The sequence below is a fragment of the Drosophila elegans genome, unplaced genomic scaffold (assembly GCF_018152505.1).
Source record: "Drosophila elegans isolate 14027-0461.03 unplaced genomic scaffold, ASM1815250v1 contig_149, whole genome shotgun sequence".
NCBI lineage: Eukaryota > Metazoa > Arthropoda > Insecta > Diptera > Drosophilidae > Drosophila > Drosophila elegans.
In genome coordinates this window covers 26,670,969-26,693,259 of record NW_024545513.1, presented here as the reverse complement: position 1 = coordinate 26,693,259, position 22,291 = coordinate 26,670,969, and the positions used below count along the sequence as shown (strand labels likewise).

The 22,291-nt window shown below is 34.2% G+C and overlaps 3 protein-coding genes across 3 annotated transcripts; 2 read left to right on the top strand and 1 right to left on the bottom strand.

Annotated features, from left to right (window-relative positions):
- Positions 1-3,068: 3,068 nt before the first annotated feature.
- LOC121467984 lies at positions 3,069-3,641 on the bottom strand. The gene has a single exon (XM_041710821.1). The coding sequence runs from the start codon at positions 3,639-3,641 to the stop codon at positions 3,069-3,071; it is 573 nt and encodes a 190-aa protein (XP_041566755.1).
- Positions 3,642-4,043: 402 nt separating this feature from the next.
- LOC121467983 lies at positions 4,044-5,545 on the top strand. The gene is made up of 2 exons (XM_041710820.1): positions 4,044-4,166; positions 4,230-5,545. Exon 2 carries the CDS (start codon positions 5,234-5,236, stop codon positions 5,543-5,545), a length of 312 nt encoding a protein of 103 aa, XP_041566754.1. The 5' UTR covers positions 4,044-4,166; positions 4,230-5,233.
- Positions 5,546-16,041: 10,496 nt separating this feature from the next.
- Positions 16,042-17,512, top strand: LOC121467934. The gene is made up of 2 exons (XM_041710684.1): positions 16,042-16,164; positions 16,228-17,512. Exon 2 carries the CDS (start codon positions 16,638-16,640, stop codon positions 17,196-17,198), a length of 561 nt encoding a protein of 186 aa, XP_041566618.1. The 5' UTR covers positions 16,042-16,164; positions 16,228-16,637; the 3' UTR covers positions 17,199-17,512.
- Positions 17,513-22,291: the final 4,779 nt, after the last annotated feature.

Sequence of the window (22,291 nt, the reverse complement as noted above, 5' to 3'; positions counted from 1 at the left end):
ACGAAATAAGACGATATTTTTTTCAATCTTCGGCGACCCTAGACGACATTTTCCTGTAATACCCAATTCTTCGCCAGTCGTTTGGACACGTTTTGGTTAGAGTTACAATTACTGTAATTCGCTTGATAAAAATTAAAATATTTGTATTTTTACAGGTGGAATCAGACTTCGCTCGCTCATTCCCAGGCAAGGATAAACTCCTCGTGGAAAACTGGGGTTATTTTAAAACTAAAATATTTCAAATATTTAATAATAACATATCAAGCAAAAATTGTTGTGCTCTCTTCCAAAAATCGAATTAGGAATCAAGTGGTAAGTCCAAATTTATATATTTATCAAGAAAAAAAGAAAACTTGGGCAAGCCGATAAGTATATGAACTACATTTTGGCTTTTATATTTTCAAAAATAATGAAGATGTCTAAACAAATTTTAAATAACAAACTTTTAAAATATACAATATAAAAAATTTTAATTAACAAAGTTCATTTTTTTTTTATTTTAATATTTCTATATAATAATAATATTTTTAATAATATGTTCAATTTTTTTCATAGACGTGAAGGACGTGATTTGCTTTTTGCTACCAGCCCTGTTGGTACCTTTTAATAAAATTATGTAAATATTTAAAAGATGTATGTGTATACTAATAATAATATTTTATAAATAAATAAAAAATTATGAAAACTAATTTTTTCAATGGAGTTTGATTTCTTGTTGTAAGAAAAATTATTTCTCATTTTGAGAAAAAGTATTTTAAGTTTTAAGAAACATTATATTTTATTTTAAAAAATATTATTTATTATTTGGCAAAAAAAAATTTTTTTGTTTGAAGAAAGGAATAACCATTAATTTAAGAAATAAACTTTCATCAAATGAAGGTGACTCGCCTTTAGTAAAAAATTCAATGACGATTTTACTAGATTTCAGGGAGAAATTTCTTTGAGTGCAAGGGAACAATAAAAATATTCAAAAAGCCTTTGTTTTTTAATATAACTTTTTTATTTTGTAATTTTTTTTAAAAATTCTTTTCGACTTTTTAATAATTTGACAGTTCAGAGTTACGCTTTTAATTTTATTAATAACGGAAAACGATTTCATAAAGCTTCCATAGAATATATCGAATAATTGAGCTGCAAATCATCAATGTTTTTAAACATATACGCAAGTAAATGATAATTTTAATGTTTTCAAGAATATTTAATTTTTGCAATAGCTGCAAGGGTATACGAACTTCGGCTTGCCTAAGTTTGCTATCTTTCTTGTTTTTAACTCATTCTGAGAACAACTGTCCTCTATTTAAAAATCTTTGTAAATATTTCCTCATTTTGGGCATCTTATATTCAATTTGATTTTTATTACTTAAAATGAATAAAAATAATTCTCAATATGAGAATATCCCCAATTTGAGTATTCAAATCTTCAATTTCAGAACATTTTTAAGGAAAGTACTTAGTAAAATGGCCTGAAATTTTTTGCACATAACAGGGTAAGCTTTCAACTTTATTTTAATATATTTGTTTTATAAAAATATGGAAATATAACGATACTATGGGCTGACTACAGAGAGTCCACAAAAAAGTATTTCAACTGCTGATATGATTCCGGTCGAATGAGTGGCTGAAGTTACAAAAATTCAAAATGATTATGAAAGCTAAGTATATTTCCCCTATTATATCCTACAATCTTTAAAAATATCAAATATCAACGGTTTGAAAATAAAAGTCGAATATTGGTGTGAAAAAATGACTTTTTAAATTCTGCCAAATGGAAAAATTTCAACCAATCCAAAAGTTTGTAGGGCATTGTAGGTAGTACCCATTCAAAATGATTAATTTCAAAACGGGCGGTTATTTTGTAGGCAAGTTATGATGTCAGCAGTTTTCAAAAATTTAATTTCGAAATAAACGCGGTTAAAATTTCAGGTGCAACGGTGTATGCCTGCGAGCGGTCGCTATTTAGAACGTTGCCACTCAAAATCTTTTTTAGATCGGACCTTGCCGCTTTCTTAGGATATTTTTAAAATTGTAAACCATTGTTATTTTCTTGTTAAGCATCACTAGGAGAGTAGATCTAGCCATGTCCGTCTGTCCGTCCGTCCATCCGTCCGATTGCATGAAACTCTCCCAAAAGGTGTCTTTCTATTGCAAGTAGTATATAAGTCGGAATGAGCCGGATCGGACTACTATAGCATATAGATCCCAAAGGAACAATCGGAAAATAAATGAAAAAATATTATAACTTTGCTGTTTTTTAATTTTTTTTTTATTCTTCGACAAATAGTAATGGTTTAACATTTCAGAATTACGGTTTTAATTTTATTTAAATCGGTCGACTGTAATATATAGGTCCTATTAGAATTATCAATATAATAAAAAAAATTTTTAAACAAAATATGACTTTTAAATATTTTAATTTTTTTTTTTTTAATTTCGTTTGTACATAGTAATGGAACATAATAATAATAATAAATTCAAAAATACGCTTTTAATTTTATTAATATCAGAAAACAATGATATATATATGATATAGTCGTTCGATTTTGATGAAATTTAAATCGAAATTCTGAAATATTCAACCATTACTATATGTCGAAGAACTAAAAAAAAAAATAAAAAAGCAGCAAAGTTTAAAAATTTTTTTATTTATTGCTCCTAAGGGAGCTGTATGCTATAGTCGTTCGATCCGGCTCGTTCCGACTTATATACTACCTGCAATAGAAAGACAACTTTTGGGAAAGTTTCTTTAAAACTGAGAGACTAGTTTGCGTAGAAACGGACGGACAGACGGACAGACGGACATGGCTAGATCGACTCTACTAGTGATGCTGATCAAGAATATATATACTTTATAGGGTCGGAGATGTCTCCTTCACTCCGTTGCAAACTTCTGACTGAAATTATAAAAAGCAAGCCTTTGAAGTATTGAAATTTAATTGCATTAAATTATAATAATTAAAATATCGGAAATAAATTAAATAAAAGTAATGATTATATTATATATTTGCTAAAATTTTTATTAAACTTATTTATGATCTTTGCCACGATACTTTTGTTCTGTTGACTCCAATTTATTTGATTCCATCAGTATTTCGCTTCCTAGCAGCTCGAAAGATTGACTGTTTCTCCAACTCTTTCATTTCCCGTCGAAAGGCTTTCACCTCCTCCTTGGCCACAATTGAAAGGACACTGGGTGAGAGACAATCGTCCTTGGAGCCGAACAACTTCCGCACATCGTCGATCTCGAAACCCTTGAGCAGCACCGTCGATTCCATGGTCAGTAGAACCACTGTCACCGCCGAGTGATTGACTTTCTCCACAATCCAAGCCCGCTCATCGCTCACAGCATTGAGCAGTTTCTGGCAGATTGCATCCACCAGGAATTGCAGAGCTCGAAAGACGGGGAACCAAATGACCACCAATAGCACTTGTATTGTTAGACAAAGGAACGCAACCTCAAGGATTTTAGCCACAACACTTTGAATGATATTTAGGTTGTACTTCAATTTCAATTTATGCAGCAAAATTATGGCGAGAATTAAAAAAACAGTTGATTCCGTACTGGCCTCCACCGGATTGTAAAAGAGGCCTGTGCAATGGCAAAATATCGAAAAAAGCAGGGCACTAATAAAAGTGGGTTCCATTTTTTGTTTGTGTAAAAAAATTCAAAAATTTACAAAAGAACCGACAATTTTCCTCACTACTTTGTTGGATTGGTGCAGAATTACTGTCACTTTTCGAAGCGGATGTGAATTTATAAACTTGGCCAACTTATGTTTGAACTTTTTTAATTTACAAATAATAAACATTAATGATGGTAATTACAAATCAAATCAAATAATATTAAAATAGCCAAAAATACATTTCACAAGCGTTTTAAATTATAAACGTATTTTTTACACAATGAACTTTATGCACAAAGGATTAAATTAAGATCCAAATGATTTTTTCATTTACACATCAATGAATTAATTTTAAATATTAATACTAAAATGAAGTTTATTCTTGAACACAGTAAGCTTTGTTTTTTTAGACTTCCACTTTCAAAGCGTTTGAATGCTCTTGGAATTCTCCGCAAAAAAAGAAAATAATTTTATTTTAATTAATTTTTAAAAGTACTTTGCAACATGATGCCGATTTCGCTAAGGAGTAGGCCGATAATGAAACGTGTAAGCTGTTGGGTGTATTAATAGTTCAAATAATATAGAATTAATATATTTATGAATCTTAAGAGGATGAGTATAAGTGGAGCCAGGCCTTTGCCTAACCATGCCATAGAGAAAATCAAGCAGCGCAATTTTCCTGAAAATCTCGATCTGAGTAACCGTAGTACCGATGATGGACTAAGACGTCCAATGGGTGATATGTACGGCTGGAATGGAAACAATTCTGGTGGACAATTGGGTTTGAGTCGCAATGCTCCTCCACCGCCGCAGAATCTCGATTGGAGTTCCTCCGGTCCCAGACGCAATCTCTCTCCCGTTGGCATGTATGATCGCAATTTGTCCACCAACATGATGGGCTATGGAAACTTTGAGAATCAACGGCCCAGAGGTCGTGAATCCAATGAGTTTATTCCAAACTCGTATGCAGGAAGTCGTGAGCCGAGCGTTTTATTCCGAATGATAACTTTTCACAACCAATGGGTTTTCGAAACATTCAGGAAGCAATATTTCGCAACAAACCGTTGATGGGTAATCAGCATTCCATGAGTATGAGCCGTGAGCCACCTTCGAGATTTGATAATCATCGTGAGTTTACCAATGAACATTTTGGTACCGAAGGACAGCCGTTGGAATATCGCAGAGTTGAGCCAATTCCCAGGACTCAAGAGTTGTTGTCTAAGGTTTTTACAATTGCGGGATTTAAGATGCCCTATGTGAGTGATGTGGTGGGCAAGCTTCCCCAAAAGGAATCAAAGTCCTATGCAGTGCGGTTCTTCAAGAGGTCACCCGACTATGTCATTCGCTCGAAGAAATCCAAGGATGTGCCCATCATTCAGCACGTATACAACGACATGACCCTTGATATGAATTTCATGGAAGAGGAATCCGGCGGCAAGGACAATGCTACCGGTTTTCTGTCCAGTCGTTTTCGGGAAAACATCGGCAAGGAGTGGACTAAGGTCTATCGGGGCAGAGACTATCCTAGCTGGGATCGTTGGTGGCAGGATATCCGAAATATCGATGTAGATAAACGATAAACGAGCAGGAATGGCAATAGTTATCTGGGGAATATGAAGGTGGTGTTTAACCTAATGGACCACACTCTCCTCGGAAATCTGCAGGACATTATTCGCTCGGTGCCCAATCATTTGTGGATCTACAGGCTGCGCTGCATGATCTACATGTGGTATAGCTTCAGTCGGGTTATGAAGTCCACGGACACCGACGATAGGAACTACCAGGTAATCCTAAAGGAGTGGAACGGCCCCGTCATCCACTGGCTGGCCAAGCAGGCCTTCTGGGAGCTCCGAAATATCAGCAAGCTGGAGTATCCCGAATACCGCGATGTCTACGGCAAAAATAGCAAGGAAGTCAAGAAATAAAATATTTTATGCTTGTATTTTGAAAATAACGAAATCAATCAAATATTTTAAAATATATACTTCATAACTTAATGAATTTCGTTTTTAATTTTAAGAAAAGGCATATCTTACTTTAGTTTTATTAAAACCAGTAATAAAATCAAAGAAATCAAATATTTCGTACTTAATATCGTCTACTTGTATTTAAATCGTTTTTTGCTAGAGTTAAAACTAGTTTCATTAAAACCAATAAATAATAAACAAGAAAGAAAGCAAACTTCGGCAAGCCGAAGTTCATATACTCTTGCAGCTATTGCAAGAATTAAATATTTTTAAAAACATTAAACTTATGATTTACTTGCGTATGTGTTTAAAAACTTGAAGCTATGATGATTTGCAGCTCAATTATTAGATAGTTATTTTATATATTTTTATTGTTCCTATGGGAGCTATATGATATAGTCGTCCGATTTTGATGAAATTTAAACCGTAATTCTAAAATATTTATCCATTACTATATGTCGAAGAACTAAAAGAAAAATTTAAAAACAGCAAAGTTATAATTTTTTTTTATTTATTTTTTCGATTGTTCCTATGGGAGCTATATGCTATAGTCGTCCGATCCGGCTCGTTCCGACTTATATACTACCTGCAATAGAAAGACAACTTTTGGGAAAGTTTCATGCAGATAGTTTTAAAACTGAGAGACTAGTTTGCGTAGAAACGGACGGACAGACGGACATGGCTAGATCGACTCGCCTAGTGATGCTGATCAAGAATATATATACTTTATAGGGTCGGAGATGTCTCCTTCACTGCGTTGCAAACTTCTGACTGAAATTATAATACCCTCTGCAAGGGTATAATGAACTTGTAGAGACATGAACTTCATAAGTATCCAATAAGAATGAGCAAAATGGACTGGGAAATCAGTGGCGCTTTTATTAAAATTAAAACTTAAAAAAACGGCCCATGCATGCATATTTGTGTATGTACCTACTATGTAGATATAGTTGATAGATATACATTTATATATAAAATGTAAAACACACTTATATATTTTTGTATTTTTAGTTTTTTCTTCGGACAAGATAATTGGCTCAATTAATAATAATATTGAGGAGCAAAATCGTAATTATCTCATTGATGCCACTTTTAAAGTTTGTCCTTTTGGAGATTTTAGGCAACTTTTTATAATTTACATTAAAAATAAGCAGAAAGTAAATTAATTCTTTTAATTGATATAAAGAGATTATTGTATTTTTTGCATTGCTTTAGATAACGCCGTTTATATTCACATTGGTGACGCGAAAAACTGAGCTGTGCTACCAGCACTTGTTTATGTATATTGATTGCAACATTTGTTGCTTAAAAGGTGCATCTTTTATTTCGGACTACGAAAAAGCAATGCGGAACGCTCTTAAAAATTGGATCCCTCAATGAACTTCTTTGCTTGTCTGATCCATTTTACACAAGCATGCAAAAAAATGCAAAAAAGACGTCCGGATTCGAAAAAATGCTAAAATGCAATAAACATGCATATGTGCTCTTTCTCAAGTTTTGTAGTTACCGCTTCTACCCACTACAAAAATAGTGGAAGCTTTTAATATGCTGAAATGCCAAGCACAATCTTTAGAAAATAAGATGTTTTCTCTATTTTTAACATATTTCGAGAAACAGTGACTTAAATAGGTTGGTTCTGTATTATGAGCTAATACTTATAAATTTGTGTTGTTCTTAGTTTTTTGGTATATTATAATGGAATATTTCTATTCTTAGGAGGGACCTGAGAACATTTCGGTTTTTAAGCGTTCAACTCGAACCACCGGGTCTGTTGAAGCGTATAATTTGAATTTAGGCAATAAGATTCGAGCAAAAGGGCATTTTTTTAAATTTGTACAATGTTTAATTGATGCGAATTCGCCCTCCTGTTCCAAAACGGCGGTGTTGGAAATCAACCAATATCGAAACAGTTACGTGTAAGTATATAATATTTTATGAAGAGATAATTATACCTAAGAACAATTATTTTTTTCAGAATCGTGCTCAAAAAATCATGGACGCAATGGAGTTGTTTGAGAACAGAGAAATAGATATTCAGGGATTTTTAGCTCGCACGGTTTCGCTAAACGATCCTCTCCAGAAGCAGGATATCTTTAACAGTGTGGATGACACGGAAACTAATTCGGCTGAGCTTAATTCTTCAATATCATCTAATTCCTCAGACGGTTCCAATTTAAGTCAGTTGTCGGATACTGCTATTGTCTGTAACAAATTCGAACATTGATAAATTTTGCTTTTGCGGCCTGATGTTGGGCTTGACCACTGAGCGCACGCAATGTTTACCTCGGCTCTGGCTCGTCAGCAATTGGGGTGTTGTTCTTGCTCAGAAATCAAGGCGGTCTAACTAATTATTAAGAAGCGACAAGCAAAAAACTACTTTAAACACACTTCTACATTTTGGGCTATTGCAGTTGGCCACGAGAGGCCAGGCACTTAACTTGATCTGCTACCGCATCTCCACCTCTGCTGTTAATGAGGCTAGTTTTGTCCACCCTTCCATCGGCCGTTCTCCCTTCCCTTCACTCCCGGAACAGCCCCTTCGCGGCTTTGGTTAAAACATTATACAAATTTATTTATCAACTAAGAAAGACAATATACTTCACTCCATAATTTTTTAACGGATATATACATATAATAAATATGGGACAAAGTAAATAAATCTTTATGGACTAGGCAAGGAATTTGATTTGGTTAGCTAAGAACCTGACCATTTACGATATTCGACTACAAAAAAATGCAGGGTGATTCGAGTTATCTCTGTTTCTTTCCACTCAATAGTTTTAGTTATATTTTTTCTAACTTCTTTCTCTTTTCCTTTTGAAGGTTAAAAAAAATGATTGTTTTTTTTTACTCAAAATCTATATTCTTTTTGTTCTTCTTTATTCATTTAATAGTTTTTCTCGCGATTTTGCACTGCACCACGAAATCATTTTGCTTTTCATTTTTTTCTTTGAACAATTAAATAAAAACGTATAAGTTTTCGCTCACCTTGACTATCGCTGCGAATCCAACGAAGAAAGCGCTTTCTCGAATGGTCGCTGAAGGCTGTAAAAGAATTCACTTTTTCACGATTAAAAAATCATGGCGCAGGCAAGTCTGGGGATTATTTCTTTTTTCTTGAACTTTCAAAAAGGAACTCGAGGCGAATTAAAATTTTTTTTTGCGTAAAATAACAAATGAACTCAAATCACTCTCACATATAAAAATATAAAAGAAATATTAAAACTGATTCTTAATAACTCAATTTTATCACTATTTTCAAAACATTTTTTTTCTTCTTTTTGGATTTTCTCTTCCTTTTCCTTCCTTTTTTTTATTTTCTCTTAAACTTAAATTTTCTTGATTTTAGGGTTAATTCCTTCCCTCATTTTTTTTTTTTTGCTTTTTCTTTTCTTCTTTTTTTTTACACCGCCAAATTTCTATTTTTCCGCACTACCGATATATCTTTATCTCTGCCACAAGGGGCCACAATTACTTTTAGCACATTAGTTCGGGTCGGGACAGGGGTGAATTATATAATTTAATATTTATTTCTTTAGCACTTTTCGTCGCCGAACTCCTCCGCTCGCTTTGCGAGGCGGTCGCGTTGCCACTGTCGCCCCTCCCCCGAAGCACTCCAGGCGTAGGCGGATTTCGGTGATCGGCTTGAGTGTTCCCACTAGACTTCGCTTCGTTCGGGCGTTGTAAAAAAATTCAGCAATGATGCAGGCCTAATGCGAACAAATAAATTTCTTATTTATTTGCCAACACATTCTTTTTATCTGCCCTTTATCCCAATAACTCACCTAATTTCGTTGGCTCTATTAACTCTTTTAATCGTTGGCTGGGTATAACGTCTCTCTCCCTTCCGAGTGAAAACTTCTGGCACCATAAAAAAACTTTTACCGCAGTCAACCTCTCTGGTGGAAGGCTCAAAGGGAAAAGAACGCTGGTGCCGCCCAATTATGGCGGCAAGCTTCTTAACAGCGAAAGAATAGAAATGCTCTCTCCAGATCAGTGCTTGACACTTAGCCCTGTTGACCCGCCACATTTGCCACGAACTGTTTCCGCCACCTGCTCGCAGATGGCGCCAGAAACTGGGTTCAGTTTATGCTACCAGCGCTACATGTCCAAATGAACCCATGTAATGTGTGCCTATTGAAGCCTAAATCTGTTTTGCTGCGACCATGTAATCATGTAAAAATCTCCGGCTTATGTTGGGATAAAATTGTCGAAAATATTTCCTTGAAATATAATCCCATTGAAGATGATGAAAGTGGAAATTAGAAACCGAATTGTCCCAGCTGTAATCAGCCTGTTAATGAGGCAATTCGAAATGTTTTTATTTACAATTAAGTAAGAAGTCAACTTAAGTGATGTTAATAAATCCAAAAACAAACAGTTTCAAGTAATACATATAAATGACAAGGTTTTTCTTTGAATCGGGACGGCATGATCCATCTACATGGTGGTAAAATATTTATTTTTTATGTCGTTTGCAGAAGGGCGGAGATATGTCGTTTTTATACGACAAACCTCCGCGTTGATCAACGGGGGAGTTATGTCGTAAAAAACCACATATTTTCGCGGAGATACATACATATGTCGCGCGGAGATCTGACACTATGGCAGCTAATAACGGCCCTTTTGGATGAGTTGTCCAAAATAGGACCAGAAACGACCCATCACGCCTGAATGCGGCCATTAAAGTCAAGGGCTATCATACAAAATACTGAAAATATCATTAAGACTTTTATGTTTATTATTTAAGACTAAATATAAAATGCATCATTTAAGCTAGGTCACAGCTTAAAATTGGAAAATTTATTTTTTTTTTGTTATATTAACCCATTGACTTCTTCGTATGAAATAAACGATGTTCCTTTATTACACTGAATATATAAATCTATTATTATCCATTAAAATTTTAAACATTGCTCTTTACGTTCAAAAGTTACAGCCGAAAACATTTTTAAATAGGCTCTGCATCAAATAAGCTGTGAGGCACTGTAAGTTAAATGCAATAAATATAAATGGAGATTAGGAACAATTAGGAATCACATGTTCTCGCACACATACACATATACAAAACGTGATATTTTTTATAAAATGTGTTTTTAAATTGTTTATCATCTGCATTCGCAGACAATTGTGTCTTAGTTTGTCTATCAGTAACTTTCTATCTCTCTCTCGAACACGCTCCCGTTAACCCTCTCTTTATCTTTCTTTCTCTGTCATTCGTTCAATCCTTCTCAATTTCTCTTCGCTCTCCCTTCCACTGTTAACAAAAGTAATATTTTGCCTAATTCTTTTGCCTCTCCTTCTGTAAAATTCAAAAGTCGAAGCAGTTGCAAGTAAAACGGAATATGCGTTTTTAGGAATTCGTTTGCAGTAGATGGCGAAGCTGCGCGCGACTTTTAAATCCAGGGGTGGATCGCCAAAATGTTTTTGTCTTCTGTTAAATGCACTGCCATAAAGCAGTATTGAGCACCCTTGTTTTGTTGCTGAGCAAATAATCGGGTGGTTTGACACAGAAATAAAGGTAAGACAATATTTAATTGTTTTAAATATATTTAATACTCCATTACACCATTACTCATTTTTAGGATAAATACTTTATAAAAAAAACATAGGAAAATAGACAAGGAGGCTTGTTATACGCAAAGAATTACAACTTAAAAAACAAATTCAAAAGTGTGGCTTCAGCTGAGGTTAAAGATTGGTCGATTGAAACCAGAGAATTTTTAGAAAACGAAGGTAATTTCACATATATCTCTCTTTTAATTTCAATTGCTTATAATATTTGTCGGAGAACTAAATTCATCCCCTTGTAAGTCGTCATTGCTGGTGAATTGATCGTTTGGTTCTTGATTGCCTGAACTTAATTCTGGCAAATGCAGCGAGTCTTCGATGCCTTTGTTGCTCATAATTCTCTCTTAAGGACCAAAACACGTGTCTATCTCACGTCACACTACAAACCAGAAGAAAAAAGAGAGACCAGACCTAGCAACGCATACGAAGCCACACTCGGCCTCAGCTCGCAAACTGAGTCCCCATTCTATGTACCAAAACTAATATCTAGTATATCTAGAATACCAGCACAACCCATGGTCATACCTGTCGAAATGCTGCACTACATACTCACCGACATATTTGTATTGTTTTCCAGATGAATGTGAACTAGCAAAACTCTGGCTTCGCTACAATGTTGAGCCCATGAGCGAAGTCCTTGCCAAATGGAGCAGCCTTTACGAAATAAGCCGATATTTTTTTCAATCTTCGGCGACCCTAGACGACATTTTCCTGTAATACCCAATTCTTCGCCAGTCGTTTGGACACGTTTTGGTAAGAGTTACAATTACTGTAATTCGCTTGATAAAAATTAAAATATTTGTATTTTTACAGGTGGAATCAGACTTCGCTCGCTCATTCCCAGGCAAGGATAAACTCCTCGTGGAAAACTGGGGTTATTTTAAAACTAAAATATTTCAAATATTTAATAATAACATATCAAGCAAAAATTGTTGTGCTCTCTTGCAAAAATCGAATTAGGAATCAAGTGGTAAGTCCAAATTTATATATTTATCAAGAAAAAAAGAAAACTTGGGCAAGCCGATAAGTATATGAACTACATTTTGGCTTTTATATTTTCAAAAATAATGAAGATGTCTAAACAAATTTTAAATAACAAACTTTTAAAATATACAATATAAAAAATTTTAATTAACAAAGTTCATTTTTTTTTTTTTTTAATATTTCTATATAATAATAATATTTTTAATAATATGTTCAATTTTTTTCATAGACGTGAAGGACGTGATTTGCTTTTTGCTACCAGCCCTGTTGGTACCTTTTAATAAAATTATGTAAATATTTAAAAGATGTATGTGTATACTAATAATAATATTTTATAAATAAATAAAAAATTATGAAAACTAATTTTTTCAATGGAGTTTGATTTCTTGTTGTAAGAAAAATTATTTCTCATTTTGAGAAAAAGTATTTTAAGTTTTAAGAAACATTATATTTTATTTTAAAAAATATTATTTATTATTTGGCAAAAAAATTTTTTTGTTTGAAGAAAGGAATAACCATTAATTTAAGAAATAAACTTTCATCAAATGAAGGTGACTCGCCTTTAGTAAAAAAATTCAATGACGATTTTACTAGATTTCAGGGAGAAATTTCTTTGAGTGCAAGGGAACAATAAAAATATTCAAAAAGCCTTTGTTTTTTAATATAACTTTTTTATTTTGTAATTTTTTTTAAAAATTCTTTTCGACTTTTTAATAATTTGACAGTTCAGAGTTACGCTTTTAATTTTATTAATAACGGAAAACGATTTCATAAAGCTTCCATAGAATATATCGAATAATTGAGCTGCAAATCATCAATGTTTTTAAACATATACGCAAGTAAATGATAATTTTAATGTTTTCAAGAATATTTAATTTTTGCAATAGCTGCAAGGGTATACGAACTTCGGCTTGCCTAAGTTTGCTATCTTTCTTGTTTTTAACTCATTCTGAGAACAACTGTCCTCTATTTAAAAATCTTTGTAAATATTTCCTCATTTTGGGCATCTTATATTCAATTTGATTTTTATTACTTAAAATGAATAAAAATAATTCTCAATATGAGAATATCCCCAATTTGAGTATTCAAATCTTCAATTTCAGAACATTTTTAAGGAAAGTACTTAGTAAAATGGCCTGAAATTTTTTGCACATAACAGGGCAAGCTTTCAACTTTATTTTAATATATTTGTTTTATAAAAATATGGAAATATAACGATACTATGGGCTGACTACAGAGAGTCCAAAAAAAAGTATTTCAACTGCTGATATGATTCCGGTCGAATGAGTGGCTGAAGTCAAAAAAATTCAAAATGATTATGAAAGCTAAGTATATTTCCCCTATTATATCCTACAATCTTTAAAAATATCAAATATCAACGGTTTGAAAATAAAAGTCGAATATTGGTGTGAAAAAATGACTTTTTAAATTCTGCCAAATGGAAAAATTTCAACCAATCCAAAAGTTTGTAGGGCATTGTAGGTAGTACCCATTCAAAATGATTAATTTCAAAACGGGCGGTTATTTTGTAGGCAAGTTATGATGTCAGCAGTTTTCAAAAATTTAATTTCGAAATAAACGCGGTTAAAATTTCAGGTGCAACGGTGTATGCCTGCGAGCGGTCGCTATTTAGAACGTTGCCACTCAAAATCTTTTTTAGATCGGACCTTGCCGCTTTCTTAGGATATTTCTAAAATTGTAAACTATTGTTCTTTTCTTGTAAAGCATCACTAGGAGAGTAGATCTAGCCATGTCCGTCTGTCCGTCCGTCCATCCGTCCGATTGCATGAAACTCTCCCAAAAGGTGTCTTTGTATTGCAATTAGTATATAAGTCGGAATGAGCCGGATCGGACTACTAAAGCATATAGATCCCAAAGGAACAATCGGAAAATAAATGAAAAAATATTATAACTTTGCTGTTTTTTAATTTTTTTTTTATTCTTCGACAAATAGTAATGGTTTAACATTTCAGAATTACGGTTTTAATTTTATTAAAATCGGTCGACTGTAACATATAGCTCCTATTAGAATTATCAATATAATAAAAAAAATTTTTAAACAAAATATGACTTTTAAATTTTTTAATTTTTTTTTTTTTAATTTCGTTTGCACATAGTAATGGAACATAATAATAATAATAAATTCAAAAATACGCTTTTAATTTTATTAACATCAGAAAACAATGATATATATATGATATAGTCGTTCGATTTTGATGAAATTTAAACCGTAATTCTGAAATATTTAACCATTACTATATGTCGAAGAACTAAGAGAAAAATTTAAAAACAGCAAAGCAATAATTTTTTTTGTATTTGTTTTGCGATTGTTCCTATGGGAGCTATATGACATAGTCGTCCGATTTTGATGAAATTTTTACCATAATTCTAAAATATTTAACCATTGCTTTATGTCGAAGAACTAAAAAAAAAAATTAAAAAGCAGCAAAGTTATAATTTTTTTTTATTTATTGTTCCTATGGGAGCTATATGCTATAGTCGTCCGATCCGGCTCGTTCCGACTTATATACTACCTGCAATAGAAAGACAACTTTTGGGAAAGTTTCATGCAGATAGCTTTAAAACTGAGAGACCAGTTTGCATATAAACGGACGGACAGACGGACGGACAGACGGACATGGCTAGATCGACTCGCCTAGTGATGCTGATCAAGAATATATATACTTTATAGGGTCGGAGATGTCTCCTTCACTGCGTTGCAAACTTCTGACTGAAATTATAATACCCTCTGCAAGGGTATAAAAAGCAAGCCTTTGAAGTATTGAAATTTAATTGCATTAAATTATAATAATTAAAATATCGGAAATAAATTAAATAAAAGTAATGATTATATTATATATTTGCTAAAATTTTTATTAAACTTTATTATCTTTGCCACGATACTTTTGTTCTGTTGACTCCAATTTATTTGATTCCATCAGTATTTCACTTCCTAGCAGCTCGAAAGATTGACTGTTTCTGCAACTCTTTCATTTCCCGTCGAAAGGCTTTCACCTCCTCCTTGGCCACAATTGAAAGGACACTGGGTGAGAGACAATCGTCCTTGGAGCCGAACAACTTCCGCACATCGTCGATCTCGAAACCCTTGAGCAGCACCGTCGATTCCATGGTCAGTAGAACCACTGTCACCGCCGAGTGATTGACTTTCTCCACAATCCAAGCCCGCTCATCGCTCACAGCATTGAGCAGTTTCTGGCAGATTGCATCCACCAGGAATTGCAGAGCTCGAAAGACGGGGAACCAAATGACCACCAATAGCACTTGTATTGTTAGACAAAGGAACGCAACCTCAAGGATTTTAGCCACAACACTTTGAATGATATTTAGGTTGTACTTCAATTTCAATTTATGCAGCAAAATTATGGCGAGAATTAAAAAAACAGTTGATTCCGTACTGGCCTCCACCGGATTGTAAAAGAGGCCTGTGCAATGGCAAAATATCGAAAAAAGCAGGGCACTAATAAAAGTGGGTTCCATTTTTTGTTTGTGTAAAAAAATTCAAAAATTTACAAAAGAACCGACAATTTTCCTCACTACTTTGTTGGATTGGTGCAGAATTACTGTCACTTTTCGAAGCGGATGTGAATTTATAAACTTGGCCAACTTATGTTTGAACTTTTTAATTTACAAATAATAAACATTAATGATGGTAATTACAAATCAAATCAAATAATATTAAAATAGCCAAAAATACATTTCACAAGCGTTTTAAATTATAAACGTATTTTTTACACAATGAACTTTATGCACAAAGGATTAAATTAAGATCCAAATGATTTTTTCATTTACACATCAATGAATTAATTTTAAATATTAATACTAAAATGAAGTTTATTCTTGAACACAGTAAGCTTTGTTTTTTTAGACTTCCACTTTCAAAGCGTTTGAATGCTCTTGGAATTCTCCGCAAAAAAAGAAAATAATTTTATTTTAATTAATTTTTAAAAGTACTTTGCAACATGATGCCGATTTCGCTAAGGAGTAGGCCGATAATGAAACGTGTAAGCTGTTGGGTGTATTAATAGTTCAAATAATATAGAATTAATATATTTATGAATCTTAAGAGGATGAGTATAAGTGGAGCTAGGCCTTTGCCTAACCATGCCATAGAGAAAATCAAGCAGCGCAATTTTCCTGAAAATCTCGATCTGAGTAACCGTAGTACCGATGATGGACTAAGACGTCCAATGGGTGATATGTACGGCTGGAATGGAAACAATTCTGGTGGACAATTGGGTTTGAGTCGCAATGCTCCTCCACCGCCGCAGAATCTCGATTGGAGTTCCTCCGGTCCCAGACGCAATCTCTCTCCCGTTGGCATGTATGATCGCAATTTGTCCACCAACATGATGGGCTATGGAAACTTTGAGAATCAACGGCCCAGAGGTCGTGAATCCAATGAGTTTATTCCAAACTCGTATGCAGGAAGTCGTGAGCCGAGCGTTTTATTCCGAATGATAACTTTTCACAACCAATGGGTTTTCGAAACATTCAGGAAGCAATATTTCGCAACAAACCGTTGATGGGTAATCAGCATTCCATGAGTATGAGCCGTGAGCCACCTTCGAGATTTGATAATCATCGTGAGTTTACCAATGAACATTTTGGTACCGAAGGACAGCCGTTGGAATATCGCAGAGTTGAGCCAATTCCCAGGACTCAAGAGTTGTTGTCTAAGGTTTTTACAATTGCGGGATTTAAGATGCCCTATGTGAGTGATGTGGTGGGCAAGCTTCCCCAAAAGGAATCAAAGTCCTATGCAGTGCGGTTCTTCAAGAGGTCACCCGACTATGTCATTCGCTCGAAGAAATCCAAGGATGTGCCCATCATTCAGCACGTATACAACGACATGACCCTTGATATGAATTTCATGGAAGAGGAATCCGGCGGCAAGGACAATGCTACCGGTTTTCTGTCCAGTCGTTTTCGGGAAAACATCGGCAAGGAGTGGACTAAGGTCTATCGGGGCAGAGACTATCCTAGCTGGGATCGTTGGTGGCAGGATATCCGAAATATCGATGTAGATAAACGATAAACGAGCAGGAATGGCAATAGTTATCTGGGGAATATGAAGGTGGTGTTTAACCTAATGGACCACACTCTCCTCGGAAATCTGCAGGACATTATTCGCTCGGTGCCCAATCATTTGTGGATCTACAGGCTGCGCTGCATGATCTACATGTGGTATAGCTTCAGTCGGGTTATGAAGTCCACGGACACCGACGATAGGAACTACCAGGTAATCCTAAAGGAGTGGAACGGCCCCGTCATCCACTGGCTGGCCAAGCAGGCCTTCTGGGAGCTCCGAAATATCAGCAAGCTGGAGTATCCCGAATACCGCGATGTCTACGGCAAAAATAGCAAGGAAGTCAAGAAATAAAATATTTTATGCTTGTATTTTGAAGAAAATAACAAAATCAATCAAATATTTAAAAAAATATACTCCATAACTTAATGAATTTCGTTTTTAATTTTAAGAAAAGGCATATCTTACTTTAGTTTTATTAAAACCAGTAATAAAATCCAAGAAATCAAATATTTCGTACTTAATATCGTCTACTTGTATTTAAATCGTTTTTTGCTAGAGTTAAAACTAGTTTCAATAAAACCAATAAATAATAAACAAGAAAGAAAGCAAACTTCGGCAAGCCGAAGTTCATATACTCTTGCAGCTATTGCAAGAATTAAATATTTTTGAAAACATTAAACTTATGATTTACTTTAAACCGTAATTCTGAAATATTTATCCATTACTATATGTCGAAGAACTAAAAAAATAATTAAAATACAGCAAAGTTATAATTTTTTTTTTATTTATTTTTTCGATTGTTCCTATGGGAGCTATATGCTATAGTCGTCCGATCCGGCTCGTTCCGACTTATATACTACCTGCAATAGAAAGACAACTTTTGGGAAAGTTTCATGCAGATAGTTTTAAAACTGAGAGACTAGTTTGCGTAGAAACGGACGGACAGACGGACATGGCTAGATCGACTCGCCTAGTGATGCTGATCAGGAATATATATACTTTATAGGGTCGGAGATGTCTCCTTCACTGCGTTGCAAACTTCTGACTGAAATTATAATACCCTCTGCAAGGGTATAATGAACTTGTAGAGACATGAACTTCATAAGTATCCAATAAGAATGAGCAAATTGGACTTACTTATTGATTCATAAAAGAAATCAGTGGCGCTTTTATTAAAATTAAAACTTAAAAAAACGGCCCATGCATGCATATTTGTGTATGTACCTACTATGTAGATATAGTTGATAGATATACATTTATATATAAAATGTATAACACACTTATATATTTTTGTATTTTTAGTTTTTTCTTCGGACAAGATAATTGGCTCAATTAATAATAATATTGAGGAGCAAAATCGTAATTATCTCATTGATGCCACTTTTAAAGTTTGTCCTTTTGGAGATTTTAGGCAACTTTTTATAATTTACATTAAAAATAAGCAGAAAGTAAATTAATTCTTTTAATTGATATAAAGAGATTATTGTATTTTTTGCATTGCTTTAGATAACGCCGTTTATATTCACATTGGTGACGCGAAAAACTGAGCTGTGCTACCAGCACTTGTTTATGTATATTGATTGCAACATTTGTTGCTTAAAAGGTGCATCTTTTATTTCGGACTACGAAAAAGCAATGCGGAACGCTCTAAAAAATTGCATCCCTCAATGAACTTCTTTGCTTGTTGGTTCCATTTTACACAAGCATGCAAAAAAATTCAAAAAAGTCGGGATTCGAAAAAATGCTAAAATGCAATAAACATGCATATGTGCTCTTTCTCAAGTTTTGTAGTTACCGCTTCTACCCACTACAAAAATAGTGGAAGCTTTTAATATGCTGAAATGCCAAGCACAATCTTTAGAAAATAAGATGTTTTCTCTATTTTTAACATATTTCGAGAAACAGTGACTTAAATAGGTTGGTTCTGTATTATGAGCTAATACTTATAAATTTGTGTTGTTCTTAGTTTTTTGGTATATTATAATGGAATATTTCTATTCTTAGGAGGGACCTGAGAACATTTCGGTTTTTAAGCGTTCAACTCGAACCACCGGGTCTGTTGAAGCGTATAATTTGAATTTAGGCAATAAGATTCGAGCAAAAGGGCATTTTTTTAAATTTGTACAATGTTTAATTGATGCGAATTCGCCCTCCTGTTCCAAAACGGCGGTGTTGGAAATCAACCAATATCGAAACAGTTACGTGTAAGTATATAATATTTTATGAAGAGATAATTATACCTAAGAACAATTATTTTTTTCAGAATCGTGCTCAAAAAATCATGGACGCAATGGAGTTGTTTGAGAACAGAGAAATAGATATTCAGGGATTTTTAGCTCGCACGGTTTCGCTAAACGATCCTCTCCAGAAGCAGGATATCTTTAACAGTGTGGATGACACGGAAACTAATTCGGCTGAGCTTAATTCTTCAATATCATCTAATTCCTCAGACGGTTCCAATTTAAGTCAGTTGTCGGATACTGCTATTGTCTGTAACAAATTCGAACATTGATAAATTTTGCTTTTGCGGCCTGATCTTGGGCTTGACCACTGAGCGCACGCAATGTTTACCTCGGCTCTGGCTCGTCAGCAATTGGGGTGTTGTTCTTGCTCAGAAATCAAGGCGGTCTAACTAATTATTAAGAAGCGACAAGCAAAAAACTACTTTAAACACACTTCTACATTTTGGGCTATTGCAGTTGGCCACGAGAGGCCAGGCACTTAACTTGATCTGCTACCGCATCTCCACCTCTGCTGTTAATGTTTGAACTTTTTTAATTTACAAATAATAAACATTAATGATGGTAATTACAAATCAAATCAAATAATATTAAAATAGCCAAAAATACATTTCACAAGCGTTTTAAATTATAAACGTATTTTTTACACAATGAACTTTATGCACAAAGGATTAAATTAAGATCCAAATGATTTTTTCATTTACACATCAATGAATTAATTTTAAATATTAATACTAAAATGAAGTTTATTCTTGAACACAGTAAGCTTTGTTTTTTTAGACTTCCACTTTCAAAGCGTTTGAATGCTCTTGGAATTCTCCGCAAAAAAAGAAAATAATTTTATTTTAATTAATTTTTAAAAGTACTTTGCAACATGATGCCGATTTCGCTAAGGAGTAGGCCGATAATGAAACGTGTAAGCTGTTGGGTGTATTAATAGTTCAAATAATATAGAATTAATATATTTATGAATCTTAAGAGGATGAGTATAAGTGGGCTTTGGGCTATTGCAGTTGGCCACGAGAGGCCAGGCACTTAACTTGATCTGCTACCGCATCTCCACCTCTGCTGTTAATGAGGCTAGTTTTGTCCACCCTTCCATCGGCCGTTCTCCCTTCCCTTCACTCCCGGAACAGCCCCTTCGCGGCTTTGGTTAAAACATTATACAAATTTATTTATCAACTAAGAAAGACAATATACTTCACTCCATAATTTTTTAACGGATATATACATATAATAAATATGGGACAAAGTAAATAAATCTTTATGGACTAGGCAAGGAATTTGATTTGGTTAGCTAAGAACCTGACCATTTACGATATTCGACTACAAAAAAATGCAGGGTGATTCGAGTTATCTCTGTTTCTTTCCACTCAATAGTTTTAGTTATATTTTTTTCTAACTTCTTTCTCTTTTCCTTTTGAAGGTTAAAAAAAATGATTGTTTTTTTTTACTCAAAATCTATATTCTTTTTGTTCTTCTTTATTCATTTAATAGTTTTTCTCGCGATTTTGCACTGCACCACGAAATCATTTTGCTTTTCATTTTTTTCTTTGAACAATTAAATAAAAACGTATAAGTTTTCGCTCACCTTGACTATCGCTGCGAATCCAACGAAGAAAGCGCTTTCTCGAATGGTCGCTGAAGGCTGTAAAAGAATTCACTTTTTCACGATTAAAAAATCATGGCGCAGGCAAGTCTGGGGATTATTTCTTTTTTCTTGAACTTTCAAAAAGGAACTCGAGGCGAATTTACATTTTTTTTTGCGTAAAATAACAAATGAACTCAAATCACTCTCACATATAAAAATATAAAAGAAATATTAAAACTGATTCTTAATAACTCAATTTTATCACTATTTTTAAAACATTTTTTTTTCTTCTTTTTGGATTTTCTCTTCCTTTTCCTTCCTTTTTTTATTTTCTCTTAAACTTAAATTTTCTTGATTTTAGGGTTATTTCCTCCCCTCTTTTTTTTTTGCTTTTTCTTTTCTTCTTTTTTTTTACACCGCCAAATTTCTGTTTTTCCGCACTACCGATATATCTTTATCTCTGCCACAACGGGCCACAATTACTTTTAGCACATTAGTTCGGGTCGGGACAGGGGTGAATTATATAATTTAATATTTATTTCTTTAGCACTTTTCGTCGCCGAACTCCTCCGCTCGCTTTGCGAGGCGGTCGCGTTGCCACTGTCGCCCCTCCCCCGAAGCACTCCAGGCGTAGGCGGATTTCGGTGATCGGCTTGAGTGTTCCCACTAGACTTCGCTTCGTTCGGGCGTTGTAAAAAAATTCAGCAATGATGCAGGCCTAATGCGAACAAATAAATTTCTTATTCTTTTGCCAACACATTCTTTTTATCTGCCCTTTATCCCAATAACTCACCTAATTTCGTTGGCTCTATTAACTCTTTTAATCGTTGGCTGGGTATAACGTCTCTCTCCCTTCCGAGTGAAAACTTCTGGCACCATAAAAAAACTTTTACCGCAGTCAACCTCTCTGGTGGAAGGCTCAAAGGGAAAAGAACGCTGGTGCCGCCCAATTATGGCGGCAAGCTTCTTAACAGCGAAAGAATAGAAATGCTCTCTCCAGATCAGTGCTTGACACTTAGCCCTGTTGACCCGCCACATTTGCCACGAACTGTTTCCGCCACCTGCTCGCAGATGGCGCCAGAAACTGGGTTCAGTTTATGCTACCAGCGCTACATGTCCAAATGAACCCATGTAATGTGTGCCTATTGAAGCCTAAATCTGTTTTGCTGCGACCATGTAATCATGTAAAAATCTCCGGCTTATGTTGGGATAAAATTGTCGAAAATATTTCCATATTTAGAAACCGAATTGTCCCAGCTGTAATCAGC